The following is a 27866-nucleotide window of genomic DNA, read 5'->3' as shown; positions in this document are numbered from 1 at the left end:
GTGGACTGTGATATGTCATTTTTAATCTTCTGCGTATATCCATTCCTTGGACATGTTGACATGTTCTTCCTTTTATTTGTGACAGATAACATGATGCAGTAGTCCCATTTCACCCCCATACCGTGTAATAGAGAAATATGTTTCTCATTTAAATACCGCTGATGTTAGTATTATTAGGTTTAAACATTCTAAAAGAGAATAAAAATATTTTGGAGACAAAAAATATTAATACTCGACTTTCATAACATGCAAAATTTTCCAAGTGCCGTTACAAAATTCTCTGCTATGAAGGTAATATTCCTACAGCATTAGCTCTTAAGTGTGAAAAACGAATCTCTCATTTGCCCATGGACAACAAACCTTAAAACATCATCACTTCTAAATGAGAGATATTATATTTCTTTCTCCGCGAACCGACAATAGTTTCTGATGTTTACCATCAAACTGCTCGCATATTCATGCAGCATCCTTGCCTCGAGCCTGAGTAAGAAACATGGTCTTGTTCTCTGAAATCTGGCGAAACTAAGTTGAGAAAAGAACACTTGCCTATAGCATTCCCCGGATTCACTCTATAACAGCTTTTCTTTTCTCCATCAATGATTCTAGAAATGGTGAACACAATTTCTTAAGCGGTGGAAGGGCATGTGAGGATCCACTGAATATGGTTTCCCAAGGTCTCTCCGATGGTACAGAGGGAACTGAAAATTTTTGCTTGCTCTTCACATCAAATTCTGGGAGCTCCCCGTAGATGGATGCATACCCAAAATTTCCTATAAAAATGGCATACAAGCAAATTAGCGGATGAAAATTTTAGGTATAAGAGATACTTTATTGCCAAAGCTTATAAATTTATAATCCAGACTTGTGCCCCTGTCCATCCACTAGCTGTTTTAACTTCTATATAACAACTAAAACATCCTCCTTGGCATAGATGTTTATGTGGTGCCGCTAGAGCCGCTATTCATGAGCATCTAACAATTAAAGCCGTTCTAGAATCTCAAAATAATTCTACTACGTAAAAATTGCATGTTAAGTCGAACAAGCCTAATTTTAACTCCTGATTAGGCAAAATTGAGATTAACATTTTAATCTGCAGTAAGAAGTCTAATACTTAAAGCTGATATCAGAATGGTTGCAAATTTTTTTAAAACAATTAGACTAAGAAACACTCACTATTTTCCTCAGAGGCAGCAACACCATCCCTGTGGATCATGCCAAGTCCATGTGCTTCTGTGTCATACGGGTCAAAGAGAACATACTCATGATCGCTTGTTACATATGCAAGCATTACTTGAGTGGCTTTCCCATCTGATGATTTCTCTTCCGCAGAGGATTTAGTCATTTGAATGAAAGAAAGAGCTCCTCCTTTGGCCTGCATTGAAATTTTTTTTTTGTTTGTTCAGAATACCAGGCCATTCTGCTTAAATTCATTGAGCTCAAACACAGACGAATTAGATAAATCAAAGTGATGAAAACATGGCTTGCTATAAAACTATTGGACCCAGCAAGAAGTTGGATGAGCCATATTAATGCACTAAAACATTACCTCCTCTCACTATTCAATACTAATATCAGAATTTTCTGGACTAACTAAAAAAAGAACAGAAAAATAACCTAAATACCAAAAAAATTCACTTTTTTCGAAGAAAAGAGGAGAATTTACATGAAAGGGAATTGCAGCGTCTTTATAATTTTCATTGGAATGATATTCATCCATATAACCTCTCTTTCCTTTGAAAATCCTATGGATTATCGGCCCTAGAGGCAGAGCAGAAGTGGCGTAGATGTTCAGAAGTCACACAAAGAGGACCTATGTGCTTGTGAGGTTTATAAATACAAGAGCTGAAGCCTTTGATGAGCAAGTTCATGAGCGTGGTATAGTAGAAGAGAACAAGTAGCTTCAACAACATAACAGGCGGCTGGAAGTTTACGAAAAGTCCGTCAGTTTGGGGGACCATATCAGCTTTTCGCATGCAACGCTAGCAGTACTCTAATAACTACCTTCTTCTTCAAATTTGATTAAGGGCCACTAAGAAGGAAAACCCAAGGAGTCAAAGTAGATTACCAAAGTACAACCAAAACTAAAAATCGCTCACGAAGAGATCCAAAAGACCAAAGAACGAGACATGACAGAGTGAAACATAATATTAGTCCGCGTCTTAGATTGAAGATATATATGAAGTTTGAAGATATATATGAAGCTAAGATCCCTAGACAACCAGAAGAAATGATTGAAAACCAATTATCCATGAAGTGGTTTACGCCCAAATATACCAATCCATGAAGTGGTCTACACCCGTCTTTCTCAGAAAATTTATTAGCCATTCCTTTCCAGCCAAATTATCCACAACAAGTGATCATAGGGATACCCTCTAAGATCTGCCCCCTTATTTTGATCCTGCATAGTGCAATCAAACTTCCACTAATGACCCAACTGATACCATCATACTTCAAATGGCTTGCCAAATTTTTTTGGTCCATGTACAATGGAGCAAAGTATGAGTGATGTTTTCAGCATCTCACTAATAGTTGATGATGGATAAGCCTCTCTTCTGTAACTAGTATAATAACTCCTTAAATAGCTTCTCAGAATTCAGAACATGGCCTTCTGATTTATCCTCTTGGGCACTTGGTTATCCCTAATTTTTCTGGCTTTCGTGTTCCCCATTGACCTATTCAAGCAATTATGAACCCAGAATGACTACCCCCATCTTCCACTTCAAGTCCTCTTTCAAAGACCAACTCTCCTCTCATTCTCTTTCCTTTAGTTTTCTTAGAACTGAGCATTGCTTCCTTCTTCATTTCACGGAAAAAATACAAATAAAAAAAAACTTTGAAAAGGCACATGGAAAACATGAATTAAAAATAAAATACAGAAGGTACACTAACATTATGCAGAATGGCAACAAGAATTAGTCAGTACTATATGCCAGTATGCCACAGTAAACACTATCTCAGTTTGAACATGTATAATATGGTTTAGACACTAGTCAGTACCATATGCCACAATGTCTTCTCTTTTTACTTTTTCCTTACAAAAGATGCATTACATACCAACTTACAATAAAATGAAGTTCATAATGACAAACAATTTTTGTAATTCACTATATCGGGCTTGACAGTCAAAGCTTCAGGGGGAAAAAAAAAGGGCTACCATCATGAAAGTCTTTGATCCCAAACAATGTGAGGGTTGGCCAAAGAAGTATATCCTTATGGAAAAAGCAATTCCTGAACAAAATACTCAAGGCAAGAAACATATAATACCTTTCTTACAGACCAGGTGGCCACAGGAATGGGATCCACTGCATTGAATAATAAGATTAATCCATCACCTCCTTGAACCATAGAATTATCAGATTGGGCGTCTTTCTTTGGTTCAGGACAAAGGGCAAGAGCAGCAAAAGAAGACGAATCCGTGGCACATGCTAGAGCTGCATGATATACATGCATAACACTGTTAAAAGTACCCTAAATAATGAGAATTGAGCAATGCTAGAAGCATAAATAGCATTCAACATCATCGTCACCATCAGAGCTTCTTCTCAAAACAGTTTATGGATACTAGAGGATAGCTCAATCACTTTTGTGGTTGGGTGATTGTGCACCACTTATTTTAGTGTTTTTTTTTGGGTTTATTCTTTATTTAGACTTCTGCGCTCACTTGTTTTTGGCAATTTTATTTTGTGTAGTTTATATTTTTTCCATTTTTTTTATCTTTGGGCTTTGGCCTATATATGACCTGCAAGAGTTTATCTTATTCTTAGGGAAAATCCACATCAGCGAGAGACAGAAGCAAGCTTATTTTGACCAAAAAAAAAAATCAAAGCTTCAGTTTCTCTTCGTTTCTCCTTGTTCTTGGTTTTTCTTCCCTGCTCCCTCCCAATTCTCATTCTCTCTTGACTTATCTTCTCTTAATTCACTTTCTGGTTAGTTCTTACTAGCCTTCTCTCAACTTATCGAAAAGCCATCTCTATTCTCTTTGAATGTAATCAATGTATCGAAAAGCCATCTCCAACAAGTAATTTCGTCTGAATCTCATTCTAGCAAGTCTTTCATCACTTTCATAACAGGGTCATCACTAATGATCTAGAGGCTAATCACAACCTTCACATGGTCCAAGTATGTTTTTACTATCCCTTGTTTAAAAAATAAAAAGAAGGAAAATCATCAATGGAGCACCAAGGGAATTCCAATCAAGCACAGACTACAAAAAAAAAAAAAAAAGATCCTACCTCCATCTTATGAAATAGTAGCATTCCGAACCGCTCGACTCTTTCTAGGGAATCATTTAAGAGTAAGCATTTTCTCCAACCACTCGACCTTTTTTTAGCTCCAACAATGCTCCGGACACTCAACGTTATTGCACATAGGGTGGGAGAAGCTGCACTTAGGGATCTAATTATGCCCACAATATACCATTACTAATGCTACCCAGCTAACCTAGCAGGATCAGTTAGGCAGGAAATACCTCCAGTTTAAAGTAGGATAGATACTGAGCTCAAACAACCAGCCACCGTCCAAAATAATTATTAATAAACTCTTATGAGGAGTTGTCCTTGTTAGAGGACTCCTAATCTACTACCAGGCTTGGATTTTGGACCTGTATCCCAACCTTAACACAATTTATTTTGAATGCATCTTCACATTACAATTAGGGTTCTTAATTCTGACTTTAAATTATTCCTAATGGGAAACTTAGAGAATAAAGGCTCTTGGACTTTCTGAATAAAAAATATGAACCCAAAATAAGACTTAATAATTCAAACTCAAAGGAACACCCAACAAATCTATTTCTAGAAAAAAAATTGCAATAAAAAAGCCAAAAGAATCCTAATTTAATAGAATTGAAAAAGTAGGAAACTTTTGGATTTCCCATTCCGCATTACCCTATGGTTAAATCAGCCATAACAAAATCTACAAAATTCTGTAAAATGCAGGGCATGTCAGTTGCTAACTTCTTGGTTGAGTAGTTATCTACTCCTTCCCTTTTAACTTTATATATCATAACATATTTTCTTTTGATGGAAGAAGATTCAATAGAGCACCAAGCGGGTGCTTAAAGAAGCTATATATATTGTATCATGAACAGGAAGCCATTCAAAATCTCATTGATTGATTTCAAGTTTAAACATCCGCTGTACAAGATTTTCTGAAGATCATATTACAGATCAAAGCGGCTGGAGAATGATTTTATGGCTTATATAAGCATGTTAAGACATTAAATAATTTCAACAGAAGAAAAAGGTGCATTAAAAAGACACAAAGTTATATCAAGCAACAACGAAAAGAATAGTGAAAATTATATAATGCAGTAACAATGCTCTTCCAGCGAAATAGAAATATAGGATTTCACCTTCAACATGAAGCTTGTATGACCAAGACACTGACAGCTTTGACATACTCCAAACAGATAGTTGCGGTTTAGAAGAACCCCAAGATGCAGCAACAAGATACTCTGAATTACCAACGAAAGAGAGGTTCACAATTGGCTGCAAAAAGAATTGCCAGAAAACAATTACCTTTGGAGTAGTGATAATGTTTCCAGAGCAATGGGTAGAAGAGGGAGAGAGGAGCATGTAAAATTCTTTTTAAAAAAATGTATGTCTATGCCAAGTGTGCTGGAAAGCCAAATTGATCTATTAAATGATTACAAATTAAAATTACGCCCGACTTGTATACTGTAAAGTACCCCTATTCCTATTTATGGGGTTGAGGCGAGAATTGGTTTGATGAACCGTTTCCGTTTGCCATGCACTGGCCCCATTCACTTGGTTATCGTAGAGGTTGTAAGAACACACTACACAGTGCCCCACAACTATGAATAGTATATTGGGGTTGAAACACAAGAGTGCCCGCCTCTTCTTTCACGCAGGCCACTTTTTCAGGAACGCAGTCCGGGATAACCATGACCTCCCACATCAAGCAATTTAGTTCAAAATTTTTTATGTTTTTACATTCTCGTATTTCAGGCATTTCTAACCACCATTCTTTCTTATGTATAAAATAGTATGCTAAATATTCCTCAAGGTTAAAAAGTTACAAATGCTCGAGGCAAAGATTTCTGAATAAACTTTAAAAGACTTTAGTCAAACAGACTTCAGATTAGCGTGCAAGCATTTTCATATAGACATATGCAGTGAACTGTGAACCACTTTACTTAGGGTCAAATCCCACACAGTACATGCTTCCATTCTATGATAAGGATGATTATAGGGACCATGATGCACAATCTATAAGAGAAGGATAGGACAAAGATCTTCTAACCAGAATCAGATATCTAGGGACTACCTGTTGCCATTATCTGATTCTAATAATACATTAGGGTAAGAATAAAGATTGAAAAAAATTTAAAAAATATATATACCATGATAGCCTCGCCCATTACGGCCACAATAACATTCTTGTCTGGGTCCCACAACGTAATCACAGTTTCCGCAGCAACAGCCAGAACAGAACCATCGCCAGAAAATGCCACTGCTGTCATTGGCTTTTTCCTGGAAGAGAAAGATGGAAAGATTCTCAAGTTTTTGTGAATGGGGTCAGGTAAGTACATGATAAGAAATAAATGAACATCAAAAGGACATCAGGTAAGTACATGATAAGAAACAAATGAATATCAAAAGGCCATATAGCTTTTCTTTCCCAGAGGACCAACTTATATGGAGTATTGAAATACTTTAAAAAACTGCAAGCAAAAAATGGTCTCAACAAACTATAGGGCAGAAAATATCAGAAAAATACAAGTAATTAGATCCAGAAAAATTAGTCTTGGTAATGAAAGATGAAGCTGGGTCTCAATAGTATCTTTTATTAGTTTATAAAATTTTACTTCCACAGAAGTGGATTCGATTATTCATAAAGAAAAAACTTCAGTACCATTAAATTTTTTCTTCATCTTTATAACTATTTCTTTTTGTTTCACATTCCAGAAGGGGTCAGGAAACAAGTCAAAACCCCAGAATAAAGCGAGTTCTTACTTATACGACCCAACGGCATGACAAGTCCAGCTGGAGTTCTGAAGTATCTCATTCCCCTGCCGAATCCCATCTCTGCAAACCCAAACCTGACATATCATAAAGGAAATTGCAGATTTCACAGAACTCTTTGAATTTCGAGCAATAAGTGCATAATCACTTGTGTTTCAAACGAAAGATTACCTTGAAGTCCCCACCATATGATGAGCTAACAGCCATATGCTTGGTAGGGTGGAAAGCAACAGCAGAAATGCCTGCGTCCCTGCACAATGACAATGACAGGTACCTTCATCACTACTATGCAAAATAAATTATAATCGAAATCAGCATCAAAAGGTATCAGCTAGCTACAAAGACAAAATTACGCCAAAAACAAAAAATCTTGAAAAAGTTCACATCAACAACAAAATTGTCACAGCTCAACCTCTCACACAAACATTTATCATTTTCATTTGCTCAACTAAAAAGCAGAGACAAACCTGTGAGGTTCATAAACAATGGTGGTTAAGCTGAAATCTTTATTCTGTTCTTCAGAAGACCAAAACTTAAGACAAACAATCCCTCCTAGGCCCTCTTCAGCGAGTTTTACTTCAGCAGTACTCATCATAGAGCCATCTGGGGAAAGAGATACTAAAGTGACTACTACCTGTAACACCAACATTCCAAGTCATTGATTTTAACTTAAACATTCAGCAATTTTATATCTAAGGATGTATCTTTGGAAACCAAGCTGCAAGTACGAATCACCACCAAAGTATCGTCTCATGCTAAAAGAAAGTGGAAGTTGACTTACCGTGACATCATCACCTGGTTGATGGTTTCTCTCGCAAACTTGAACCTGGAACGGAAGTATTTTCAAATTCCAAATAACGGAAACGAATGGCTAAAATCTTATACAAATATCCTTGTTCGCAGAGAAATAAAGTGCAATAAAATCTCCCAACACAACTGTGAGGCATAAAATCAAACAGATTAAAGAAGTAACAAAATTCAAAGAAAAGGAAAATGAATCAATTGGTAAAATTAGAAACCAACTTTTTAGAGATCTGAAGAGGTCCAGCATAAAGCATACCGTAACAAAGAATATTATCAAAATAAGAACACATCTGCACTACAACCTCTGATAAAAGGTAAGAATCCCCAGAATTAGAAAATCAATGGATAATATATGAGCTATACATTAGATTTGACACTAATAAACATCAAATTTACAGCAGAAAAACCTCACCTCAGATATTTCACGGTCATCATATAGGCTGTAAAGCTGGATACAATATCTCTCTGTAGGTAAGGCAACTAGACCATCATTTTGATTGAAGCTGACTTTATTATAAACATTGCTATATAACTCTGGGGATGACCAAGGAAGCTGAAAAATCGAATGACATTTTAGGTCAATGTAAACATTTCTTTACCATGATTAAAAGTTACAGCAGAATAGAAACATGATTGAATAAGCCCCAAGGAAAAACACTGTGTTTACGCAGAGTCACAGCCAAAGAAAATAGAGAGAACATAAGCAGCAGGTTACTAATTTACTGTCATTTTACATGTCCATGCATCAGAGCTGAACCAGAAAGTGTGAAATCAAAAGGTTGCAAAGCTTTCTGAAAGTTGGTCTATAGAAGGGTCACTACAGACAAAAATTTTAGAAAGGAGGCATAGACATCGCTGGTAAGATTTCTTTTGGTTTAATGTCTCTAATAATGAAGTGCGTGTGACTTCTGAACAATGAATAGGCTTATTGGAACGTTTCTAGAAGCTTTGGCATATCATTTGTGATTCACATAACCGCAAATGTCATACGAATTAAAGGGGGCATGGGGATTAGGGAGTTTGAGCTCAACTAGAAAGTTTCTCCTAAAGTTTCATTCCATTTATTTTTTTGTTAAATTTTAAAGGGTTCGCCGGGCCAGAGGATTGCAAGAATGATTTCCACATGTTTCAAGAGTGTTGTGTCAAATAGAATGAGACCCACAGATGACTGTGAATGTTTAACATAATTGTTCTTGCGGAGTTGGAAGGACAGAAAAAAAAAACAAAAAAATAATAAGTCCTCTCTCTATTATTTAAACCAACTTCTCTTCCTTTCCTGGTCTCTTTCTTCTTCCTATTCAAGTTCCCCTCCCTCTTTTTATCCCTTCTTTCTTGTTTCTCATTACCCGGTATTGATGCCTACAAATCGTAAAACTTACTGAAATTTACACATAGAGAGGGTGCAAGCAATTAAAATAAATAAGCCAAGCAGCATATATGCAAATTTCGCACTTCAGTACAACTCAGTCCATAAGCAGTAAATAATTTGTTTAATGGAAGATAAGGTTCATAAATCCTATATCAACACTGTCAACAAACATTCACTAAAAGAATACCAAGAGCAAAAAGCATATACTAATCACATAAGATCGCAGGCCAACCATAGATTAATGTCGACAGAAGCAAACCTTAATCCCGGAAATGGACCTGATAATTTCCATTAAGGGTGTCTTTACAAGATGGATTTGATTATCTGCACAAGATATCTAAAGAACTTTGTATCAGTATAATTAGAAACTAGTAATTAATCGGCCAATGCATCTCCAAACAATAATAGCTACTTACAGAGCAATGTGTTGGATCTGAGGAAGCTGTAAAATATAGAAGGGGAGAACCGATTCTAGGTAAAAATTTCTTTTTTCCAGTGTCCATCTGCCAGACAACAAGAACTCCTTCCTTTCCACCTGGATACCAACAAAACTTCAATGAGAATGAGCATTTTTCGCCAGTATATAATATACAAATAATCACGGGAAAAAAAGCTTCAAGATGAGTGAGCTTCGAACATTTATATTTTCTATATATATTATTGCCAGCATCAAAATGGTCAAGAAAAAATATCAAACATTCCAATGTGTATACATGCACACTATAACCAGCTCCAGCACAACTAAAATAACATATCCGACTTCATCTCTTGCAATATCTACTTTTCTTGAAATAGCATTTTTCAAGATAGCAATTTTAACACATTTCTAAAGCTCTGGTTCATAGGAACTAAAGAACATCTATAAGCAGCCAAATACATGGCACACTAAGAATTAACAAATGGAACATATCAGGTTAATTGAAAACCATAAATTGTTGCATGGTTCAAGTGATTTCAAAATATATATAATACTCACAACCATAGCAGCAGGAACAGTCAATAAAAAAATTCTCAAACTTCTTCTTATATCAAGAATATCCAAAGCAAAACTAACTTTTTGCCCCATTCCAACACCCTAATGCATGATTCATCTATAAACAAAGTGCAAGACAAACTGCGTGTGAAAAGATCAACCAGAATTCATTGGTAGAAATGTTATCTGTACCTGAATACAAATATGCCCCATCAGAGGAAAAAGACAATACAGTAACTTCAGAAGGGTGCCAATGCCATGTTGAGCAGGAATCAGCATCATCATTCCCCCTCACCCCAGGTCGTTCTTCAGTGTTATTTATTGAACTTCCATCCACCATACCATTGCCAAGAGCAAAAGTTGTATTACCAAAGCCCCTCCAAATTAAAATTCTCCCCGACACATCACCTGCAGCTATAATATTCTGAGTAGGATGAAATGTAAGAACCGTCATTTTCTTTGTATGATGTAGTGTCATTTTCTTAATCTCCACACTTGCAGCATCCAGTGCTGGGACTTTCCATATACGAATTTTGCGCTTGTCTCGAATACCAAAGAACTTTCCCATAGAACTAATAGTGATAAACTCTGGCCTATTTGTCTGTCAAAAAGTGATAAGTAGAACTTCAATACAACTTTTATCACTTAACCAACATAGTACCAAATTCAACAAGTAAAGATCAGACATTTATAACTATAAAATTCATATGCAGCATGATGCGGCCAACATGGCAAGCTTGTAATGTGATGTCAAATAATGCTTTACAAGTATTGAAACAAGGCTTGCTGATCAACATGAGTGTTTCAATGCATTTGGCATTTTGCTTAATCTTATTAATATTTTAAAAAATTTTGAAAAATTCAAATCTGCTACCCTTTTCAAAGGGCGGACACCTTCATCCTCCATTACTTCAAAATTATCCATCAAATATGGATTTTATGAATTAAATTTTTTAATGTGGATGCACAGATTATGCACATGTTCATAGTTCAAAACCAGATGTTAGATATTAACACTTACAAATAACAGTTACTTTGACTCTCACGCACAGATGTCCAACAAGATAATATGCTTAATTTTACCAGAAACTCATTGCATATGGTTCATCTAGTCTAATAAATAAGGTTCATCCAATCCAATAATTCCCAACAGTCTTTAAAGCACGAGTTTCTTCGAGAGTTGAGTAATTAAATTGTAACCAACTATAATTTTACAAGGTCATGAAAATAATGCTGTGGCAGAACAAATAAGGTAACATAAAGGGATCCATGAGAGTGTACCTCTGCCAAAGTTATTCCCAGACGTGAGTCAGTTAAGTTACACTTCTTAATATGTCCATGTAAAGCTGTGGAACCATCTGCTAGCTTTCTTGCATCTTCAATAGAGACATAAGCGAAAAGCTTAGGTTCCTTCTTATTGCTTTCAGCTGGTTGGCCTAGTATAGATGGAATTACCTGAACATGTAAATAGTCATTGATCCCTTCAAACTATACAATACCAAATTAGGCATAAGAAGGACCTCTTCATCACTATTTGAGACAAATTGAGCTTTGTATTTCCAAAAGAAGAAGCTACGGGAGAAAAAAGTGTTTGCTTTACCATGGAGTGAATAGGGAACCGGATATCGACTTTCTTCACCACCTCCGGCACGGAAAAATCCCAATACAGAATGGTCCCGTCGAGCGAGGCCGTCCAGCAGTAACACAATCTCCGAGTCGCTTGACTTGTCGCCGGCACGACTATCACAGTTGTGACAAGGTCTGTGTGACCTTCCAGGGACGCAATCTGAAATCAAGAAAGTACGTAAATGAAATTTTGAGTTAAACGTGGAGGCTTAACGTGGATTGAACTCTTGAAGAGTTAACCTGTAAGCCAGTAGAGGTGCTGAAGATGGAGACGGCATTGCCGGTACAAACGAGAAGTCTCTTGACGTCGTTGGAGAAAGCCGGAGGTGATGATACGTAGCTTCTACCGCCTCTGATCATTTTTTTTTTCCTTCTCTGAAGACAGCAATCAATTTTGCAATTCCCGGTCGGGAAGGATATGGTGCCGTTGATGGTGGTTTACTGGTTTAGGGCTTTGTTAAACCCTAAACCAACAACCCGAGCCATTGTAACCGTTTGATTATCCAGTTTAATCTAGACCGTTCCTCATGAAATAGAAAGACGTAGAAGCCCCTATATTTCTTCTAAGAGTGCAAATCAGCCCCTCTACTAACTTCAATTTTGCACCAAAGTATAATCCTTTATGTTTTGCAAGTTCTATCTTCTTCTTTTTTGTGTCAAGTGGGGTGGAACCGTGTGAAGGAGGAAGCAAGCCAACTCGTCCTCCTTCCTTCTGGCAAACTTAGCCTATTCGTTTTATCCTCTAGACGGAGATGCATTTTATGGTGGTTTGAACTTTCCACATTAGTTTGGTTATCTTCAAATATGGCCAAGTTATAGTTTTTTCATTTATGGTCAATGGTGGATCCAGGATCTAAATGTACTGGGAGCACAAATAAGCAAGCAATGGGGATCCAGGTTAGCGTTCCCAAGATTTCTTTTGAGGGTTATTTATATGACACGAATATAATCATTAGTAATAATTTAAACAATAAAACATTACATCTTTATTTATTACAATTGTCCTTACGAGTTTTCATGTTCTCAAAATATCCTATTACAATATAATTAGTACACGGGCTCTTATGCGCACACCTTTTAAGGGGTTTTTACCCATAAGGATAAAAACTAAAAGTTGTATTCAAAGAATGACAACCTAAAAAAAACTTTAGAAAAAAAGACAAAACCTGTAAACTTACAAAAATATCCTCCATCCTTCTTCTTCTTCCTTCTTTCTTCTTCTTCCTCCTCATTCTTTGCTCCACCATATCGGAAGCTAGCCATCCGTCCATCGTTTTCGACGAGCCAACTACCGAAATGAAGCTCTAGGTTAGCCCGATCAAAGCCCCAATCATCACCCACAATCGATTATCACTTGAGTCGTCAAAAAAGCTTCGTGAAATCACAACCACTGTTTGAAAAAGAGCTAGATTCGGCTAATATGGCCAACGTCGGCGACTATCAACACCCTCAATCAACTCCACGGACCAAGGCGCATCACCTATGAGATTTTATTGCTTTTTCGAACTCTTTTTTTTTCCTTCTGAAATCATATCTAAATTTGTAGATATAATATCTGTTTCGGATCTGTTATGATATGTTATCTGTTTCGAAACTTCAAACATATAACATTTCATTAAATACGAATAACATTTGACAAGACAGATAACATTATGACAGATATCAAATTAATCGAAACAGATAACATATCACCTATAGTCTGCATATCCCAAAAAACCACGAAAATCACCACAAAAAATGTCAAAAATAATGATGTGATGACAAATCGAATGAAAACAACAAGATCTATAGGTTACGTGGTGAGTATGAGTAAATATAGTTTGAATACAACAAAAATCGAGATGAAAAATCACTAAAAAAATGGCATAGAACTCTCGAATAAGTCATGAGGGGCAGAGACGAAGCTTCCGACGGAGCTCAGAAATGAATCATGTGCAAGAGGATGTGTCATGTTTGAGGATGAAGATGAGGGTATTTTAGATAATAAAACCATATTTTTTAATTTTTTGTTTTTTTTGGAATATTAGTTCAAACTACATGGACTTTATGGAATAAGACTTTTAAGAGTATCATTCTTGAAATAAAACTCTTCTATAAGGGACTAATCTTTAATTTTCCCTTTTTTTAATATGCGGACTTCCAATCCCAGTTGTTGGATAAATCCAATAATGTTTGAGATCCAAGCAACATGTTTTAACCCATATTTGGTCAAACTCGTTCCAATTACTATGTTGCCTTCATTCAATCCAGTCGCAGTTGCCCTCCTCCTTCACAAAGACGGACCAGTCTCCTACGAGGCGTGAGATTAGGAAGCCCGACAAGAAATCTCCCATCACTAGGTTTCTCTTCTCTTATTTCCTTACGTTTTCTTTGTATTTGTCTTGCTCCCATCGCTAGGTCTTCTATGGGTAGACGAAAATCCTTTCGATTTCTCTTCTGTTCTACCATTATTCTTCCATTTTGTGGGTACACGAAAATCTCATTTGTTGTTAGGTTTCTATGATTTGTCATAAACTCTTTTATTTCTCCTTTCTTTTTCCCTAATTCTTCTATAGTTTGAAGGCATATTGATGGAGATTTTTAAGGCATTTTGTGTAGATTTTTTAAACTTTTTTTGGGGTTATCATGAAGGCATGTTTGAAGGCATTTTGCAGGCTTATTTTGTAGATTGCATAAGGCATTTTTTTGGGTTATCATGAAGTGGTGGTGTAGGCAAATTTTTGAAGGCATTTTAGACTCATTTGCAGATATTTGAGGATATCATGTACTGATGGTTCTGTAGGATTTTTGGTTAAACATCCACTGAAGTTGCTTGTGGTTCTTGTTGTAAGAGATGGTTGTTAGTAGTCTCTGTTAAATTGTTATATATTGCTTGTAAAAAAAGTCTCTATGTCTTCTGCTATAGAAAAGCTAAGGTTAGGATGATATGCTAAAAGGAAGCCAATATACGAGCAAAACAAGTTTCATGCTACACCACTTGGTCCAACAAAAATAACCCAGTAAAATGTCACTATTGTATCCATTTATTCATCTATGCCCCAACAAATTTCACTTTTTCTCCATCCATTCCCTAACAAATTGCTGCTGTTGTAATTGCTCTAAAGTGTTACAAGGTATTAGCAATTCAAAGTAATCTATAAATTTTGTCAACAGATATGATAGCACAACATTAATAAGCATCCAAAAAAAAAAAATTTTGCACTCCCTGAATTTGTAATAATTTGATTGGAGTACACTATAGTGTCTTTTTACCTTTGTTGTTATCTTTTCAAACAAGAAATTGGATATCGAGGGGGTGACAATTCTTTTGTTGTTGATGGGTTTACAAATTAGAAGAAAAATCTTAAAAAATGTGTTATCCAAGGAATTGATTATACCATTTGAAAACATAATTAATAAATAATTCAAAAAAAAATTCGTAGCATTGTCCTAGGATCCTCGCAAGACTTTGCCCATCTTGACTTTTAATCCTGCGTCCGCCCATGGTTTGTGATATACTTTGTTTTCATTACAAGTAAAAAAAAGTACGATTTTGAAATTGAAACATGAATGGACATGGTATTGTTGATAAGGAATAATTGTATTTGACAGGCTTAATCATCATTTCAACACTTACAATCATCATCATTTGCAAAACTTGTAGTCTAACGTTGTGGCATCAGGTGGTGTCATTTTTTTCCGGCTTTATAGCTTTCCATAAATGGTTAGGACCTATGGATAGAACTTTATCATATAAGAGCAACTCCAATGGGGATATTGTTTCAAGTGCTATATTTTGTCTTGATTTTTGTGTATCTCTATATTTTCAAGAGAACTCCTACAATGGGTACCAATTTTTATACACTTGAAACATAAACGAGAGCAGTCTACACAATGATTCTTCAACAAATATGATCATAAACGAGAATGATCTTTCACTGAAGAACTTCAGTAATATTAGTCTGAGCTACAAAGTCTCCATACTGAAACATGCTAAAAGGCAAGAAAAGGAGGAGGAGATGCAAAAGCAATTCTTGGAAGAAAAATTATAGTAGAATTTCATACTATGTACATGTATATCTAGCATTTGTTTAGTGTTTTTTATCCTACGGTAGTAGCCTTGAAACATTTTCTAAAGATAAGCATGTAGTGACAAAAAATAATAAAAAGAGAAACTAGCATGTGAGTTGATTTTGAAAGACTTTTTCATTTGTATCTTTTTCCCCATTAAAGTTGAGTGATATATTGAACAACCACATTTATTTCATTTGCATCTAATGCATCTTTTGACTACAACCAGCAAAGAGTAACTCGTTTGACACTGATATTAATATTTTCCAGGAGTATCTCTCTTCGCTACAGAGAATCAAAAGACGAGAATGGTGCGACAATGGATTGGCTATTAATAAAAACCCCTTCTTTGTTCCCTCTTTTGTAGGTCTGTGCTTTTTCTCTCAACAATGTATACAAGTTGTTTGCCTAAATTACTCCGTGTGTTTGGGAATGGATTTGCTGATGTTTGATATGATTGGGTTAATCTATTGTTGATTTTCAACTTCATCGGGAGCATAGCATGTTTTTCTGATCATCATCACCACAATACTTGGTATTATCTTGAGTATAGAGGTACCACCGATTCATTTAAACTTGCGAAGGTTGCAACAAAACTTCCCATCCAATGTCAGATCCTTATGTTTGGCCTAATGGATGGCAATTTGTGGAGCAATATGTCAACATACAACAACAGGAACTAGAAGAGATAGCCATGGTGCAGCAGGTTGTTGAAGAATTGGAAAAGCTCGAGCCTCCAAGAGTATGTCAACGTACATTCATTAGGCGGGATCGTGCAAAAGCACACAACGATCTTGTTATGAAGTATTTTGCACCAGATTGTATCTTCCCACCACGCATGTTTCATCGCAGGTTTCGAATGAGGAGAGAGTTGCTTCATAATATCATAATTGACTTAGAAGAGAGTCAACCTTATTTCAGATTGAAATATGATTGTGTGGGGAGGCCTGGTTTCTCATCAATACAGAAGATGACAGCTGCATTACGAGTTCTTGCTTATGGCAGTCCTATCGATCGGGAGGATGATGCTCTTATGATTGCACAAATTACTGCGATAGATACAGTCCGTTTATTTTGTGAGTCCATCGTTAGCATTTAATTTGAGCAGTACTTACAAGCACCTAATGAAGCGGACCTCGCCCGGCTATTAGCTGAAAATGAGGCTCGTGGTTTTCCCGATATGATCGGTTCTCTAGATTGCATGCATTGGGAGTGGCATAATTGTCCAACTGCTTGGCATGGTCAGTTCGTCGGCCACACGGGAAGGCTGACATTGATTCTTGAGGCTGTTGCGTCTATGAACCTGTGGATTTGGCATGCATTCTTTGGTATGGCGGGGACATACAATGACATCTCTGTGCTCGACCACTCACCACTATTTGATAGGTTCATTCAATGTCAAACCCCACAAACTCCTTACAAGGTAAATGATAGGGTGTATCACATTCCGTACTATCTGACTGATTGTATTTACCCTCACTATGCCACATTGATCTAGGCAATCAAGCATCCTCGAACAGAAAAAGAGAAACATTTTGCAAGGAAACAGGAGGCCGCACGAAAGGATGTCGAGAGAGCTTTTGGGGTTTTGCAAGCCAAATGGGCAATAACACAAGGTCCAGTGAGATTTTGGGATACAGAAACCATAAAGAACATTATGCAATGCTACATCATATTGCATAATATGATAATAGAGGATGAGCGACACCTTGGAATAGAACCGTGGCAACCACTTGGTAGGGACAGTATTCCAGATAATTTGCTTCACCATAATGAGGAATGGTTGGGAACTTACATCCATTCACGTATGCAACAGGTTAGGGATAAGTCAATTAACGGTATGCTAAGGCGTGACTTAATGGACCATTTGTGGACGAATTTCGGGGGAGAGAGTAGCCATTCGTAGTATTGATTCAGACTTTGGATGGAATGTTGTAATGCTTAGAGAACTATATTATTAAAGTAATCAATGTTTGCTAATTATGATACCTAGGAAATTTCTAACCTACTATGCATCTGTGTTTTGTTTTCCTTGAAATAATTGTCTAGTTTATATCTAATTTTTGACCATAATGGAGGAGTATATTGACCTGCTTTCGAAAAGCATTGATAGTTGGATGCAAGATGATATTGGAAAAATATTGGTACATAGAAATAGTAACTGGAATTTTGAAGATGCGAAATCATCATCCATATCTACTACAATTCTCAAAGTCACAAAAACGTAACAGCTATATCAAATTAGATAAAACCAGACAGGTCATATAGAACTGTGTAATACCATAATGTTAAACGACACAATTCAATGAATGGATTTGTTGATCCGTTCTTCCATCATCAAACTAGAGATAGACCACCTAAATAGCAACACATTTCATCCAGTACTAAAATAAGTCTAAAGTGATAACATCCATTTCTCAATACATATAATAATAAGTCAATACCTAATACGATGTTTGACAATTCATAGTTATTATCCATAATGAAATTAAGCAATACCAAAGTCATTAACTCACACAATGAGACAGATGCAGTACCAAAGGCATTAAGCAATACTAAAGTCATTAAGTTACACAATGAAACAGATGCAGTAACTCGTTCAACTTGGATGTGCTGATGGTCCTCATGCCTACATTCCTTCTTCCCTATCTCCCTCAATATTGAACCTGTTTTCAAGATTGCATGGGATCATATTGTACCCATCCTTGTTCAGGCGCCTAGCTACACTTCCACCAGGTGAAAATTCGAGTGCTCGAATTTCTGAATTCCATAAGCAAAACACAATTAACTCAGCCTTGATACAGTTTATTTGAAAATAATAAGTTGTATGGATTAAAAAAAAGACAAACTGTGCAAATGTTAACTCACCCTTATGCTCCTTATCAAGCGCCTTCAATTCCCTCATTCTCTCAAGACGCATAGCGACGAGCTCTTCCTAACTCAGATTAGGATCCAGCTGGGACAACTCTCTTTCAGCATCTGCAAGACCTTTCGTTATCTTGATGCTCCTTTGGATAACATCAAGCCTTGCAATTTTAATGGCATGAAATGCCTATTCTTCAACTGTTTGCTTTAAGGACTCAAAACGCGTCTCCGAGCTTTGTCTCCATGCCGAAACAGTAGCATGCAATTGCTCACTTGCCGCTGAAGAAGTTTGGGAATTACCTGTAATTGTTTGTCGACGTTTTTCCTTGGCTGATTTCCTGCCTAAAGGTCGTTGTACAGGTGGGTTGGGAAGTATAGTAGGTGGAGGATTGTTTTGTGCTACATTGTCGTTGAGTCCAGAGGTTGGAGTTCCTATTAAAGGTATGTCAATCTCATGATCGTTACAAGAGTCGTCGAAGCTATGAAGTCCTGGACTAGATGATTCAAAATTTGTGAATGATGGTACATGCCATGGTGGAATTGTGTTCTTTGATTGGCTGGTACCAACTCCTCCAGATTTGCCTACTTTACTTGCATCCCTAGCATCTTTTTCATCTGTGGAAAGTTGCCATTTTGTGCAAAATCGAAGTACCTCCCAACAATGCATGAATTTGAACTCCTTCCCATGGTCTTTCTTGAAGACTATAAAGCATGCCCCCCACTGCAAAAAAATGATACATACATATGGATAAAACAGTCAAATAATAGATAAAACAGTCACCCAGTGTTGTCTCCCTAAACATGAACATAAATGGCATGACAGAGAAACAAAATGCAACAACTCCATGAATTCTAATTTATAAAACATATCTAACATGCCACAAGTCCAAAGGAAAAGAACCCTTAATTTTGTTCTAACCACAAGTCCAAAGGCATAATCAGATATAGAAACTCTATCCTCACAGAGAAAGCTTTTTCAGTTTGAGTATACATATAAATGAAGGAGATAACAAGGTCTTTCTGTTGCACAAATTTTCACGTGTAAAACCATATGGGTAGAAACATAACAATTGAATGAAGAGGTTTCAAATTCAAACTTTGAAATAATATAGTTATAACACCAAAATTACCTCGTCATTTGGGTTAGTTGTGCTGAACCTCTTTCTTTGAACCCTCCGCACAATAGCCCTCCACTTCGACACATCTGCTTGTATCAAAGCCCATCTATTTTCACATGCACGCTGTGTACGCTCTGTCCCTAGAACTCGCTCTTTAAATTCATTCCAGATACTCAACCAGAATGCATCATGAGCCTGTCCATTACCCACGATTGGATCCTCTGAAACTCTTATCCAGGATTCGCATAGTGCAACGTCCTCGTTTATCTTCCAATTAGGTGATTTTCTATTGTTCCCTTGTGTTGACTGCGTTGAATTCTGAGTCGAAGGGGCTTGATACTCATAACTTGGGGGCATTTGGGATGAATGTGATTGAGGGTTAATTAATCCCCCAATTATAGAAGTGAGATTGGATACACATGCATTAGGAGGAATATGGTTGGGAGTATGCAGGGGTTATAAATGTTGTTGAAAATATGTTGCAAAAGCTGTTGCTTGTGCAACTTGCATTGAAGATGGGGGAAATTGCATATCGGCTGGCCATTGGAAAAAGTATGGGGTGGGAGGCTGTTCATTGACAGGAGGGGGAGGGTCCATTGGAGCTGTTTGGATTCAGGACAACGATAAATTGATAATGGTTGCAGATTTAAGAAATAAATGAAAGTCAACAATGGGTCAATATCGACAAATATATAAACATAAATTGAAGCATTCTACCATCTAAACAACACAAAGCATACGTAAATTTTTTTTGCAAAATAAACACTTTAAAAGATCCAAAATTAACGCTTGCCCATAATGATAATATGAAATCAATCCCACTGTATAATATTTGAAGAATACAAGTTCACCCTAAATAACCTTTAACCTTCTCGTTCTGTAATTGACAAAATAGAAACTACACATGGCTAAACCCTAAATGAACCATGTGATTTTCAAGAGAAGAAAAAACCCTTACATAAAGCAAACCAATCGTGCTAAAGCACATACAGATTGAAACTCTATTATGGACTTAAAATACAGTTCATCATCAATCTCATAACTGCATATCTCGAAATTGAATAAATCACTACGAACAACCAAAATCGGGACAAATCAGAAGTAGTTTCAGATCTAAATATATGAGAAATATATGAAGAGGAAATTAGAGAAACTAGTATTGTGCCCATACCTTGACGAAGCGTGATGATGCGATTTTAGTAGCTTCTGGTTTGGATGATGGAGGGGAGCAGCTGTTGATCTCTGGAACGATTGTTTGGAAGACGATAATGGCGATGGAAGCAGCCAAACAACGTGAAAGAGAAAGAGATATGCTCACGCAATTAGAAAATAGGGTAAAACTTTTTTTAAAATTTATCAAATACGTGTCCCTTTTGTATTGGCCTTGTGGGGCCAATTTGTATCCACAATAGGGCCTGGAAATCTCAAGTTCGTAGACAATTTCAAGTTAAACTCAATACCAATTTTTAACCCATTGTGGGCTCATGGCACTGGAAATCAACTTCTCAAGTTCTTCATTTTCTTGTTTTCAAGGACCCATTGTACACGCTCTAAGGTCAATAATGAGCGAGTAAACAACTAATTTGTGAATAATATTTGAGACCCTAAAATGTGACCCCTCATTTAATCTTCAATTAATGTGGAGTGTTTGATGTTAAGTGGATCCTGCATGACTACTTGTGTGTTTATAATCAATGATTATTTTTAATATTTTAATATCGACTTATACATATCGTTTCAAATGCAATCGGGTACCGGACCTCTAACTGGTATGAATCAACCTAAAATACTAGGTTATGCCGTACTGGTCAAAATTTGTTGAATCAATCGTTTTATCGATATTAAACCAGTGTTAAATCGGTTTTACACACATATATATTTATAATTTTTAAAACTAAAATTAACTTTTTAATTTATAGATAAATAAAAATTAACTAATATCCAAAATCTCCAAAAAGAATTCTCAACTGAATTTTTTAATAATGACTTTATGATAACCTAATGCTTTATTTACAAGAGTCATTATTGTAAAAAAAATTTTAATTTTTCGATATGGGATATTTGTTGTATGAGCTAAAAAAGGTCAAAAATAACATTAGTGAGAATTGAACTTAGGCACTCAAATAAAAAATCTTAAGTCCTAACCATCAAATATATTATCTTTGTGTCACTCGGTCGATTGCACCGGTTATAACACACCGCGAATAGTATGATTTAGATACGATATTTTAAAAATTATTATTTTAAAAGCCACATAGATTTTATGGGTAAAATGTGTTTAAAATTTATTATGCACTTCAGTATAAAAACTAACAAAATATTATAAATTCATACTACAAGCAAAAATGAAAAAAAAACCATTTATTTAAGAAAGTTAGTAGTCTTGAAAAAAAAAAAAAACCTTAATTTTTATGGAAAGAATGTGGAGAGTCACATACTATTAAATACTAAAATAGTGACAAATATTAAAACAATATTTATTTCTCGTCTCGGAAGTCGGAATCCGTACTCTTCCTTATTCGTTCGTTCTCTCCCTTATCGAGGAGGAGTACCGAACCAAGCAAGAGCCAACCTGCACAGCGAACACTTAACAATTACGCGCGCATTTGTGACCGTAAGATCCCCTCATACTTCTCCTTGAAGCAACGGTTCTGATTTCATCTTCTTCCCGGATCTCTCTTTCCTCTGTTTTCTTGTTCTTCTGTACATTCTTCTCTCTGGTATCCGTTTATTTGATTTGCTCTGTTTTGGATTCAGCTCAGATCCATTGATGCGATCTCGTTGTGGTAACGTTCTGTTTCCTTTCTTCTTCATGTGATCGAGCATTGGTTTGTTTCTTGTTTCTTTTTTTTTTGTTTGAGTGCTCATTGAGAAGAATCAGGATGTTTCCATGTTAGGTGATAGATCCTTAATGCTTTGAAAATTGTTTGATTGCGAATTTTGTGTTAGCTTGATTTTTGTATGAATCTGTTAAGGGTAAGAGTTAAATGAGGAAAGGCTCACAGTGGACTGTTGAGTCTGTAGGACTATCAAGGGTATGTATACTAGCTACGGGATCATTGGTGTTGCTCATCTGTATAGTTTGGTCTAGGCGAAGAGAGACAATCCATTTTAGCTTTGCCCACCTAAATGATTAGTCTTTTTTTGAGGGTTGAAGTATTTATATTTGCAATTATATGGTAGTCACGGAACAAGAACTAGGTTAATGAATACCCGCCTCTTTGATATCCTTTTGATCGTCAGCCATTGAACACTGAGAAGATGAAGATTGTCCGTTAAATAACCTTGTTACTATTAGATCCCCTTTTAGTCTGGATTAAGTTTGAACTGAATTTTGATGAAACATTTACTTTGCAGTTGATCAGATTTGCTTCGTTTATTATACAGCCGTATGTTTCCAAGAAAGCCCATAGTTCCTTAGAGTGTAGATGTCCTGTTCTATTGTTGTGTCTGAAATTGTCTTTAGATTCTCTGGCACCTATTATTTTGAAAATTCCACTCCTTTCGGGCGTGTAATATGCTTTCACTGAAATTCCGGTTAAAAGGTTGTCATGATTTGTCATTTCATGTCACTGTAGGGTTTTTATGCAACGACATGAATATTCAAACATCAGTAGTCCCTTTGATGAAGTAAAGATATCGATTCTTTTAGCTCAACTTGCTTAGCATTAAAGAATATTTATCATAATGTTGTCACATGCTTTGCTCAGGGATTCCATCTCTAACTGGTGGTTGAACTCTTATACAGATGCAGTCACATCCTGAAATAGCTTTGTTGGGGGTAAAAGTGAAACAGGAAGAAAATGGCTTCATTGATACAACTGCAGGCCATGTGGGTGGCAGTTTTCAGAGGCCTTTAGACGTTTCTTCTTCTATGGAGGATAGGTCTCCGGAGACAGGGCATGAAGATGCTGCCTCCAATGAGAATAATTCTAAGCAGTTGGTTCTCTATGATCCTGGAGCTAATGGTGATGGTGAAATCGAACCAGTTTCGGACCCTATTCGATGCTCAACGCTACCATTAACAAGGCACTTGACACCACCTTCTAGAATTTTGCCTTCCATATGGGCTTTTACAGTTCAATGTGCCAAGTGTTTTAAATGGAGGCTTATTCCAACGAAGGAAAAGTACGAAGAAATACGTGAACATATTCTAGAGCAGCCTTTTGTCTGTGAAGTTGCCCGTGAGTGGCGACCTGATATACAATGTGACGATCCAACTGACATTTCTCAAGATGACGGCAGGCTCTGGGCCATTGATAAACCTAATATTGCTCAGCCCCCTCCTGGGTGGCAGCGGCTAGTGAGAATTAGAGGTGAAGGAAGCACAAAGTTTGCAGATGTGTATGTGTTCCTTTCCTTGCTTTTGTTGTTTCTTAATTTCCTCATTTGTGTTTCTGAGAATTTTAATTGTAGTCAAGTATTTTTGTGTTCCTCCACTTGGAATTTGGTTCCCACTTTTATTAATATACATACTCTGATATAAATAAATAAAAACTTCGAGAACCTTTGTACTTTGACCTGTTCAACTGTGCTGTGCGTATCTTGTTAGGACACTCCTTTTAGTTCTCAACACTTAGGAAGCTTACTATGATAGTTTAAAGAAAAGATGGTTTTGTGCTTGGTTTCGCTGCACCTATGATTTAGACGAAAGTTTTCTTTCAGCTTTTCTAGATCTTATAACGTGTAATTGACTCTTGTTTGTTCTGGGAGGTGCCCATTTGGTGCCATCATTACTAAATTACTTTTTATGCTGGTAAAAAATGTTCTCAACGCTGGTTACTTTTGAGTTGGAAAATAAGCATGAAGAGGGAAGAGAATCAACAGTGGCTGATAATGGCATGTGTGATATAGCGCAGAACAGTTATACTTCTTCCTTGTGCTTCCTTGGTTAGGGTAATATTTTGGTTTGTATTGGTTTAGTGGTTAGGCCACAACTGGGGATGAAAAATTTTAAGACTGAATTTTCGTGGGCTGTTAACAGTAACCTGAGGTTAGTAATTTCAAGAGATCTGAGGTTGTTATTTGGGATTGAAACTTTTTGGCAAAACAGCTTGGACTTTTGAAAGTAGAAGTTTTAAGGTTTGAATGGATAGGAATGAAACTTGAATGTGTCTACTCTCACATTGTTTGCAATTTTTGAAGAAGTAGAACAATAGAAGAAAATGTAGATTTCTATGTAAATAGGTCTCGTTTCATTTTATAACCCTAAGTGTTTCTTTGCTTTGTGAAAGCCATATCGTTTTACTGAAATGTCTCTGGAAAGTTTACTTCATGCATCAAATAATAGTTTGTGTCACATGTATTCTGTAGTCGTAAATATATAACTACTAAAGCATTTTAGTACGAAAGTAATGATTACATTTACACACTTCGACCCATGTTTGAGCCAACACAATATCATATAAAAACTCGTAAGACAACAAACCACAAAGAAGACAACAAACCAGAATTTATTTTATTTGTATGGTGAGTTTAGCAGTGTAGCTAGCTGCAGCACGCTTCTTAGCAGTGTATGCTTTAGTTAGTTATGCCAGGAATTATTTTCACATTCTAATGTTTATTTCTCTCTTTCCCATTTCCATATGTTCCTTTGTAATTTTGCCGAACCGTCCTCTGTTCTCTATGTTCGAGTGCTTATGTGGCAGATTTTATATGGGTCTGGTTGAAAAGTTCTGGACCTCTTGTTAGACTATCATTTGAATCTTTAAGGCTTAACGTTTTCTTGATAAATTAAATTCGATTTGAGCTGTGAAGTTCATTTTAGTAATTTTTAATTTGGTAATATCATTTCTGTAGTTTTCTATTTCTACATGTATTAGGTATTATGTTGCACCATCAGGGAAAAGGCTTCGCTCTATGGTAGAAATCCAGAGGTTAGTTCTTGCTATAGATATTTGCAGACAACTTATTGGTGGCCGACCTATTTTATCTTGCAGGATACCCTGGTTCAAATACATTCTCTGCATCCTTAATGGTGCTTTTAATTTGCAGGTATTTAATGGAACATCCGGAGTATATGACAGATGGTGTAACTCTCTCTCAATTTTCATTTCAAACCCCAAAGCCTTTGCAGGAAAATTATGTGAGAAAAAGAACTACTCGTGCCGCAGCTTCATACGATAATACTAACCTTTTGGAATCGGGTGAAGGTATGTAGGAGAATCTGATTTACTAGTTGTCATAAACTCAGGTGGAAGATTGGTGAACTCATTCTGCTTTTTGGCACCTGCATAATAAAGCAATTGGATTTAAATGATCTATGTGTTTTACCACTCATGAAATGGTTTTCTTTTTTCTATTTTTTTCCTTTTTTTTAATGTGCAGCAGTGAGCCCCTTATCATGGGCTAGCCCAAATTATTGTGACCTGCAGCATGGTATGCCTGCACTTCCTCCACCACCATATTATGAGGCTCGTTTTTTCGACCCTGTTGTTCAACCATTGAAGAAACGAAGAAGAACACCACCGTCAAAACAATTGTTGAACCAGGATGCAATCATCCCCAACCCTCAAGTTAGAAGAGCATGGCCATTGTAGAGATGTTGGTTGATATTTTGAGGCATAATTCTGACGGTTTTGGAAACTAGATGTCCTTCGCTGGTCGTATATTTGGCTCTACAGTAATGGATTATGCTACCAAGTACCAAGTGTGAGGGCTTCCAAGTATTGTTGATGGCAACGAACAAGTTGTTGAAGGTAGTGTTACATGCTTGACTGTTGTCTTGTGTGAAAAAACAATGCAGAAAAAAATCTGAAAATCTGTAAATCTGTTTGTGTTCATACCAGAAATCTTAATATATAATATCACTTGTTTATATTAGATAGATTTTCTAGTGCGTGAATTTCTTTAATTTGTTCCTGACAACCAGTTCAGGGGGTATGACTTAGTTTGTTTGGTTAAGGTAAGTTGCATTTGGATTGAGAAATTATGAGAATAGAAATTAGCAACACTGCTCTTCTCTGCACCGCAGCTCAATATAGGCTCTCCTGACTCCTATACTCACTTTTCTTATTCCAAAAAAGGGCCTGTTTAGGGCTCTTGCCCATTGTCATATCAGCAAAGGGTGCACCACTTATATACTCTGCCTGCCTGCCTGCCTTTCTGTGTGCTGAATTCTTGAGGATATAGCTTTGGCTGATAAATTCTTTATCCCTGTGACAAGCCTGTGAAGATGATCCCCACAAGTTCCAAGGTTAATTGCATGCAATAGATTAGGTATGGGTTAAGTCAATTTTTGACCACTGAAAGATACTCAAAGTTTCACTTTGATCGCTCAAAGATTAAACATTCCAAATTGGTTGCTCAAAGATTTTTTTTGATACACTTTAGTCACTCAGATTCTGAGGACTCCGGGCAATAAGCTATTAATTTCTAAAAAATGTGATTAAGTGGAATTTTGTAATAGATATTAATTTTTCTTAAAAAATTGAAAACGCCATCTCACCTTCTTCCTCAAATTCATCTTCTACCTTTTGACCTAGTTTTTCAATCCCACCGTCGTTTTTCTGGTAACATAAAACTCCTTCTCAATAAACTACTCTAATAGCTCAGATTCCTTTGCCTCTATTCCCCTCCATTTTCTTTCCCAATCCTACTTTCTCATCAACAAGATCGAACAAGTGAACCCAGCCAATCCCTCAATCTGCGACTGAGATACCCAGCCTAACCAAAAACCTACAGAAAACGGCCAGAGCAAATCTCCATTTGAGACGACATCTTGCAAAACGCCGAAGCCATGGGTTGGGATTCAAAGGGAAATAGCAAAAATGGGTTTTGCACAACAAATTAGCTTGTTCATCATACCCGTAGTGTTCCCTGTCGACCAAGAAAGAGGTGGAGAAATACCCAAAGTCACTCCAGTTCCCAATCTTCGTCAAACCCGTGTTGTTCCCGTTGAACCCACCTTGTTCTCAACGACGAATCAGAGGCTGCTTGTTGCGGGCGGGATCGTGGTAGTTGTATTGGCAACAGAAAGTCCATGGAGGAGGTGTGGAAGGAGATCGTGGCGGGCAAGGACCAGAGGCAACTTGTTGCGAATGTAGTTCTTGGTGAGATGGTGCTGAAAGATTTCT

General features: G+C 36.6%; 4 protein-coding genes across 8 annotated transcripts; 2 read left to right on the top strand and 2 right to left on the bottom strand.

The window, feature by feature from the left end:
- Positions 1–221: 221 nt before the first annotated feature.
- On the bottom strand, positions 222–12222 carry LOC119997680 (WD repeat-containing protein 75). The gene is made up of 16 exons (XM_038844843.1): positions 11999–12222; positions 11733–11918; positions 11414–11587; positions 10325–10733; positions 9576–9694; positions 9419–9496; positions 8203–8343; positions 7768–7812; positions 7454–7620; positions 7158–7236; positions 6978–7063; positions 6365–6494; positions 5354–5489; positions 3265–3431; positions 1174–1372; positions 222–770 (listed from the first exon to the last, which is right to left on the bottom strand). Exons 1-16 carry the CDS (start codon positions 12116–12118, stop codon positions 565–567), a joined length of 2442 nt encoding a protein of 813 aa, XP_038700771.1. The 5' UTR covers positions 12119–12222; the 3' UTR covers positions 222–564.
- Positions 12223–16415: 4193 nt separating this feature from the next.
- On the top strand, positions 16416–17714 carry LOC119996983. The gene is made up of 3 exons (XM_038843759.1): positions 16416–16871; positions 16917–17231; positions 17307–17714. The coding sequence occupies exons 1-3, from the start codon at positions 16416–16418 to the stop codon at positions 17712–17714; spliced, it is 1179 nt and encodes a 392-aa protein (XP_038699687.1).
- Positions 17715–18172: 458 nt separating this feature from the next.
- On the bottom strand, positions 18173–21115 carry LOC119995968. Of its 2 annotated transcripts, XM_038842451.1 has the most exons (4): positions 20963–21115; positions 19804–20393; positions 18677–19394; positions 18173–18568 (listed from the first exon to the last, which is right to left on the bottom strand). In XM_038842451.1, the coding sequence occupies exons 2-3, from the start codon at positions 20146–20148 to the stop codon at positions 18861–18863; spliced, it is 879 nt and encodes a 292-aa protein (XP_038698379.1). In that variant the 5' UTR covers positions 20149–20393; positions 20963–21115; the 3' UTR covers positions 18173–18568; positions 18677–18860. The 2 variants fall into 2 exon arrangements, with proteins under 2 accessions (XP_038698379.1, XP_038698380.1); XM_038842452.1 differs by having other exon boundaries at positions 19804–21108.
- A 1143-nt stretch (positions 21116–22258) lies between these two features.
- Positions 22259–26619, top strand: LOC119997242 (methyl-CpG-binding domain-containing protein 2-like). 4 transcript variants are annotated; one of them, XM_038844127.1, is made up of 6 exons: positions 22275–22405; positions 22549–22577; positions 23540–24135; positions 25614–25667; positions 25786–25943; positions 26119–26613. In XM_038844127.1, exons 3-6 carry the CDS (start codon positions 23540–23542, stop codon positions 26328–26330), a joined length of 1020 nt encoding a protein of 339 aa, XP_038700055.1. In that variant the 5' UTR covers positions 22275–22405; positions 22549–22577; the 3' UTR covers positions 26331–26613. The 4 variants fall into 4 exon arrangements, with proteins under 4 accessions (XP_038700056.1, XP_038700055.1, XP_038700058.1 ...); XM_038844129.1 differs by having other exon boundaries at positions 22288–22405; positions 22554–22577; XM_038844128.1 differs by lacking the exon at positions 22549–22577 and having other exon boundaries at positions 22259–22405.
- Positions 26620–27866: the final 1247 nt, after the last annotated feature.

This window comes from Tripterygium wilfordii, chromosome 4 (genome assembly GCF_013401445.1).
Source record: "Tripterygium wilfordii isolate XIE 37 chromosome 4, ASM1340144v1, whole genome shotgun sequence".
Classification (NCBI taxonomy): domain Eukaryota; kingdom Viridiplantae; phylum Streptophyta; class Magnoliopsida; order Celastrales; family Celastraceae; genus Tripterygium; species Tripterygium wilfordii.
Note: the sequence above shows the minus strand (reverse complement) of the source record. Positions and strands in the feature narration are given on the sequence as shown.

What these genes read in the sequence shown, in the direction of transcription:
- LOC119997680 (XM_038844843.1), bottom strand. Translation starts at nt 12,118, where the DNA reads ATGATCAGAGGCGGTAGAAGCTACGTATCATCACCTCCGGCTTTCTCC. An exon ending in TGGGAATAACTTTGGCAGAG is followed by an intron (nt 10,734 to 11,413) that starts GTACACTCTCAT and finishes ACTTTTTGACAG; the next exon opens with ACAAATAGGCCAGAGTTTAT. An exon ending in TGCTGCCTCTGAGGAAAATA is followed by an intron (nt 771 to 1,173) that starts GTGAGTGTTTCT and finishes CCATTTTTATAG; the next exon opens with GAAATTTTGGGTATGCATCC.
- LOC119996983 (XM_038843759.1), top strand. Translation starts at nt 16,416, where the DNA reads ATGTCAGATCCTTATGTTTGGCCTAATGGATGGCAATTTGTGGAGCAA. An exon ending in AAATTACTGCGATAGATACA is followed by an intron (nt 16,872 to 16,916) that starts GTCCGTTTATTT and finishes TAATTTGAGCAG; the next exon opens with TACTTACAAGCACCTAATGA. An exon ending in CCCCACAAACTCCTTACAAG is followed by an intron (nt 17,232 to 17,306) that starts GTAAATGATAGG and finishes ACATTGATCTAG; the next exon opens with GCAATCAAGCATCCTCGAAC.
- LOC119995968 (XM_038842451.1), bottom strand. Translation starts at nt 20,148, where the DNA reads ATGCCCCCAAGTTATGAGTATCAAGCCCCTTCGACTCAGAATTCAACG. An exon ending in CAACTAACCCAAATGACGAG is followed by an intron (nt 19,395 to 19,803) that starts GTAATTTTGGTG and finishes ATTTTTTTGCAG; the next exon opens with TGGGGGGCATGCTTTATAGT.
- LOC119997242 (XM_038844128.1), top strand. Translation starts at nt 23,540, where the DNA reads ATGCAGTCACATCCTGAAATAGCTTTGTTGGGGGTAAAAGTGAAACAG. An exon ending in AGCACAAAGTTTGCAGATGT is followed by an intron (nt 24,136 to 25,613) that starts GTATGTGTTCCT and finishes TACATGTATTAG; the next exon opens with GTATTATGTTGCACCATCAG. An exon ending in TCTATGGTAGAAATCCAGAG is followed by an intron (nt 25,668 to 25,785) that starts GTTAGTTCTTGC and finishes TTTAATTTGCAG; the next exon opens with GTATTTAATGGAACATCCGG.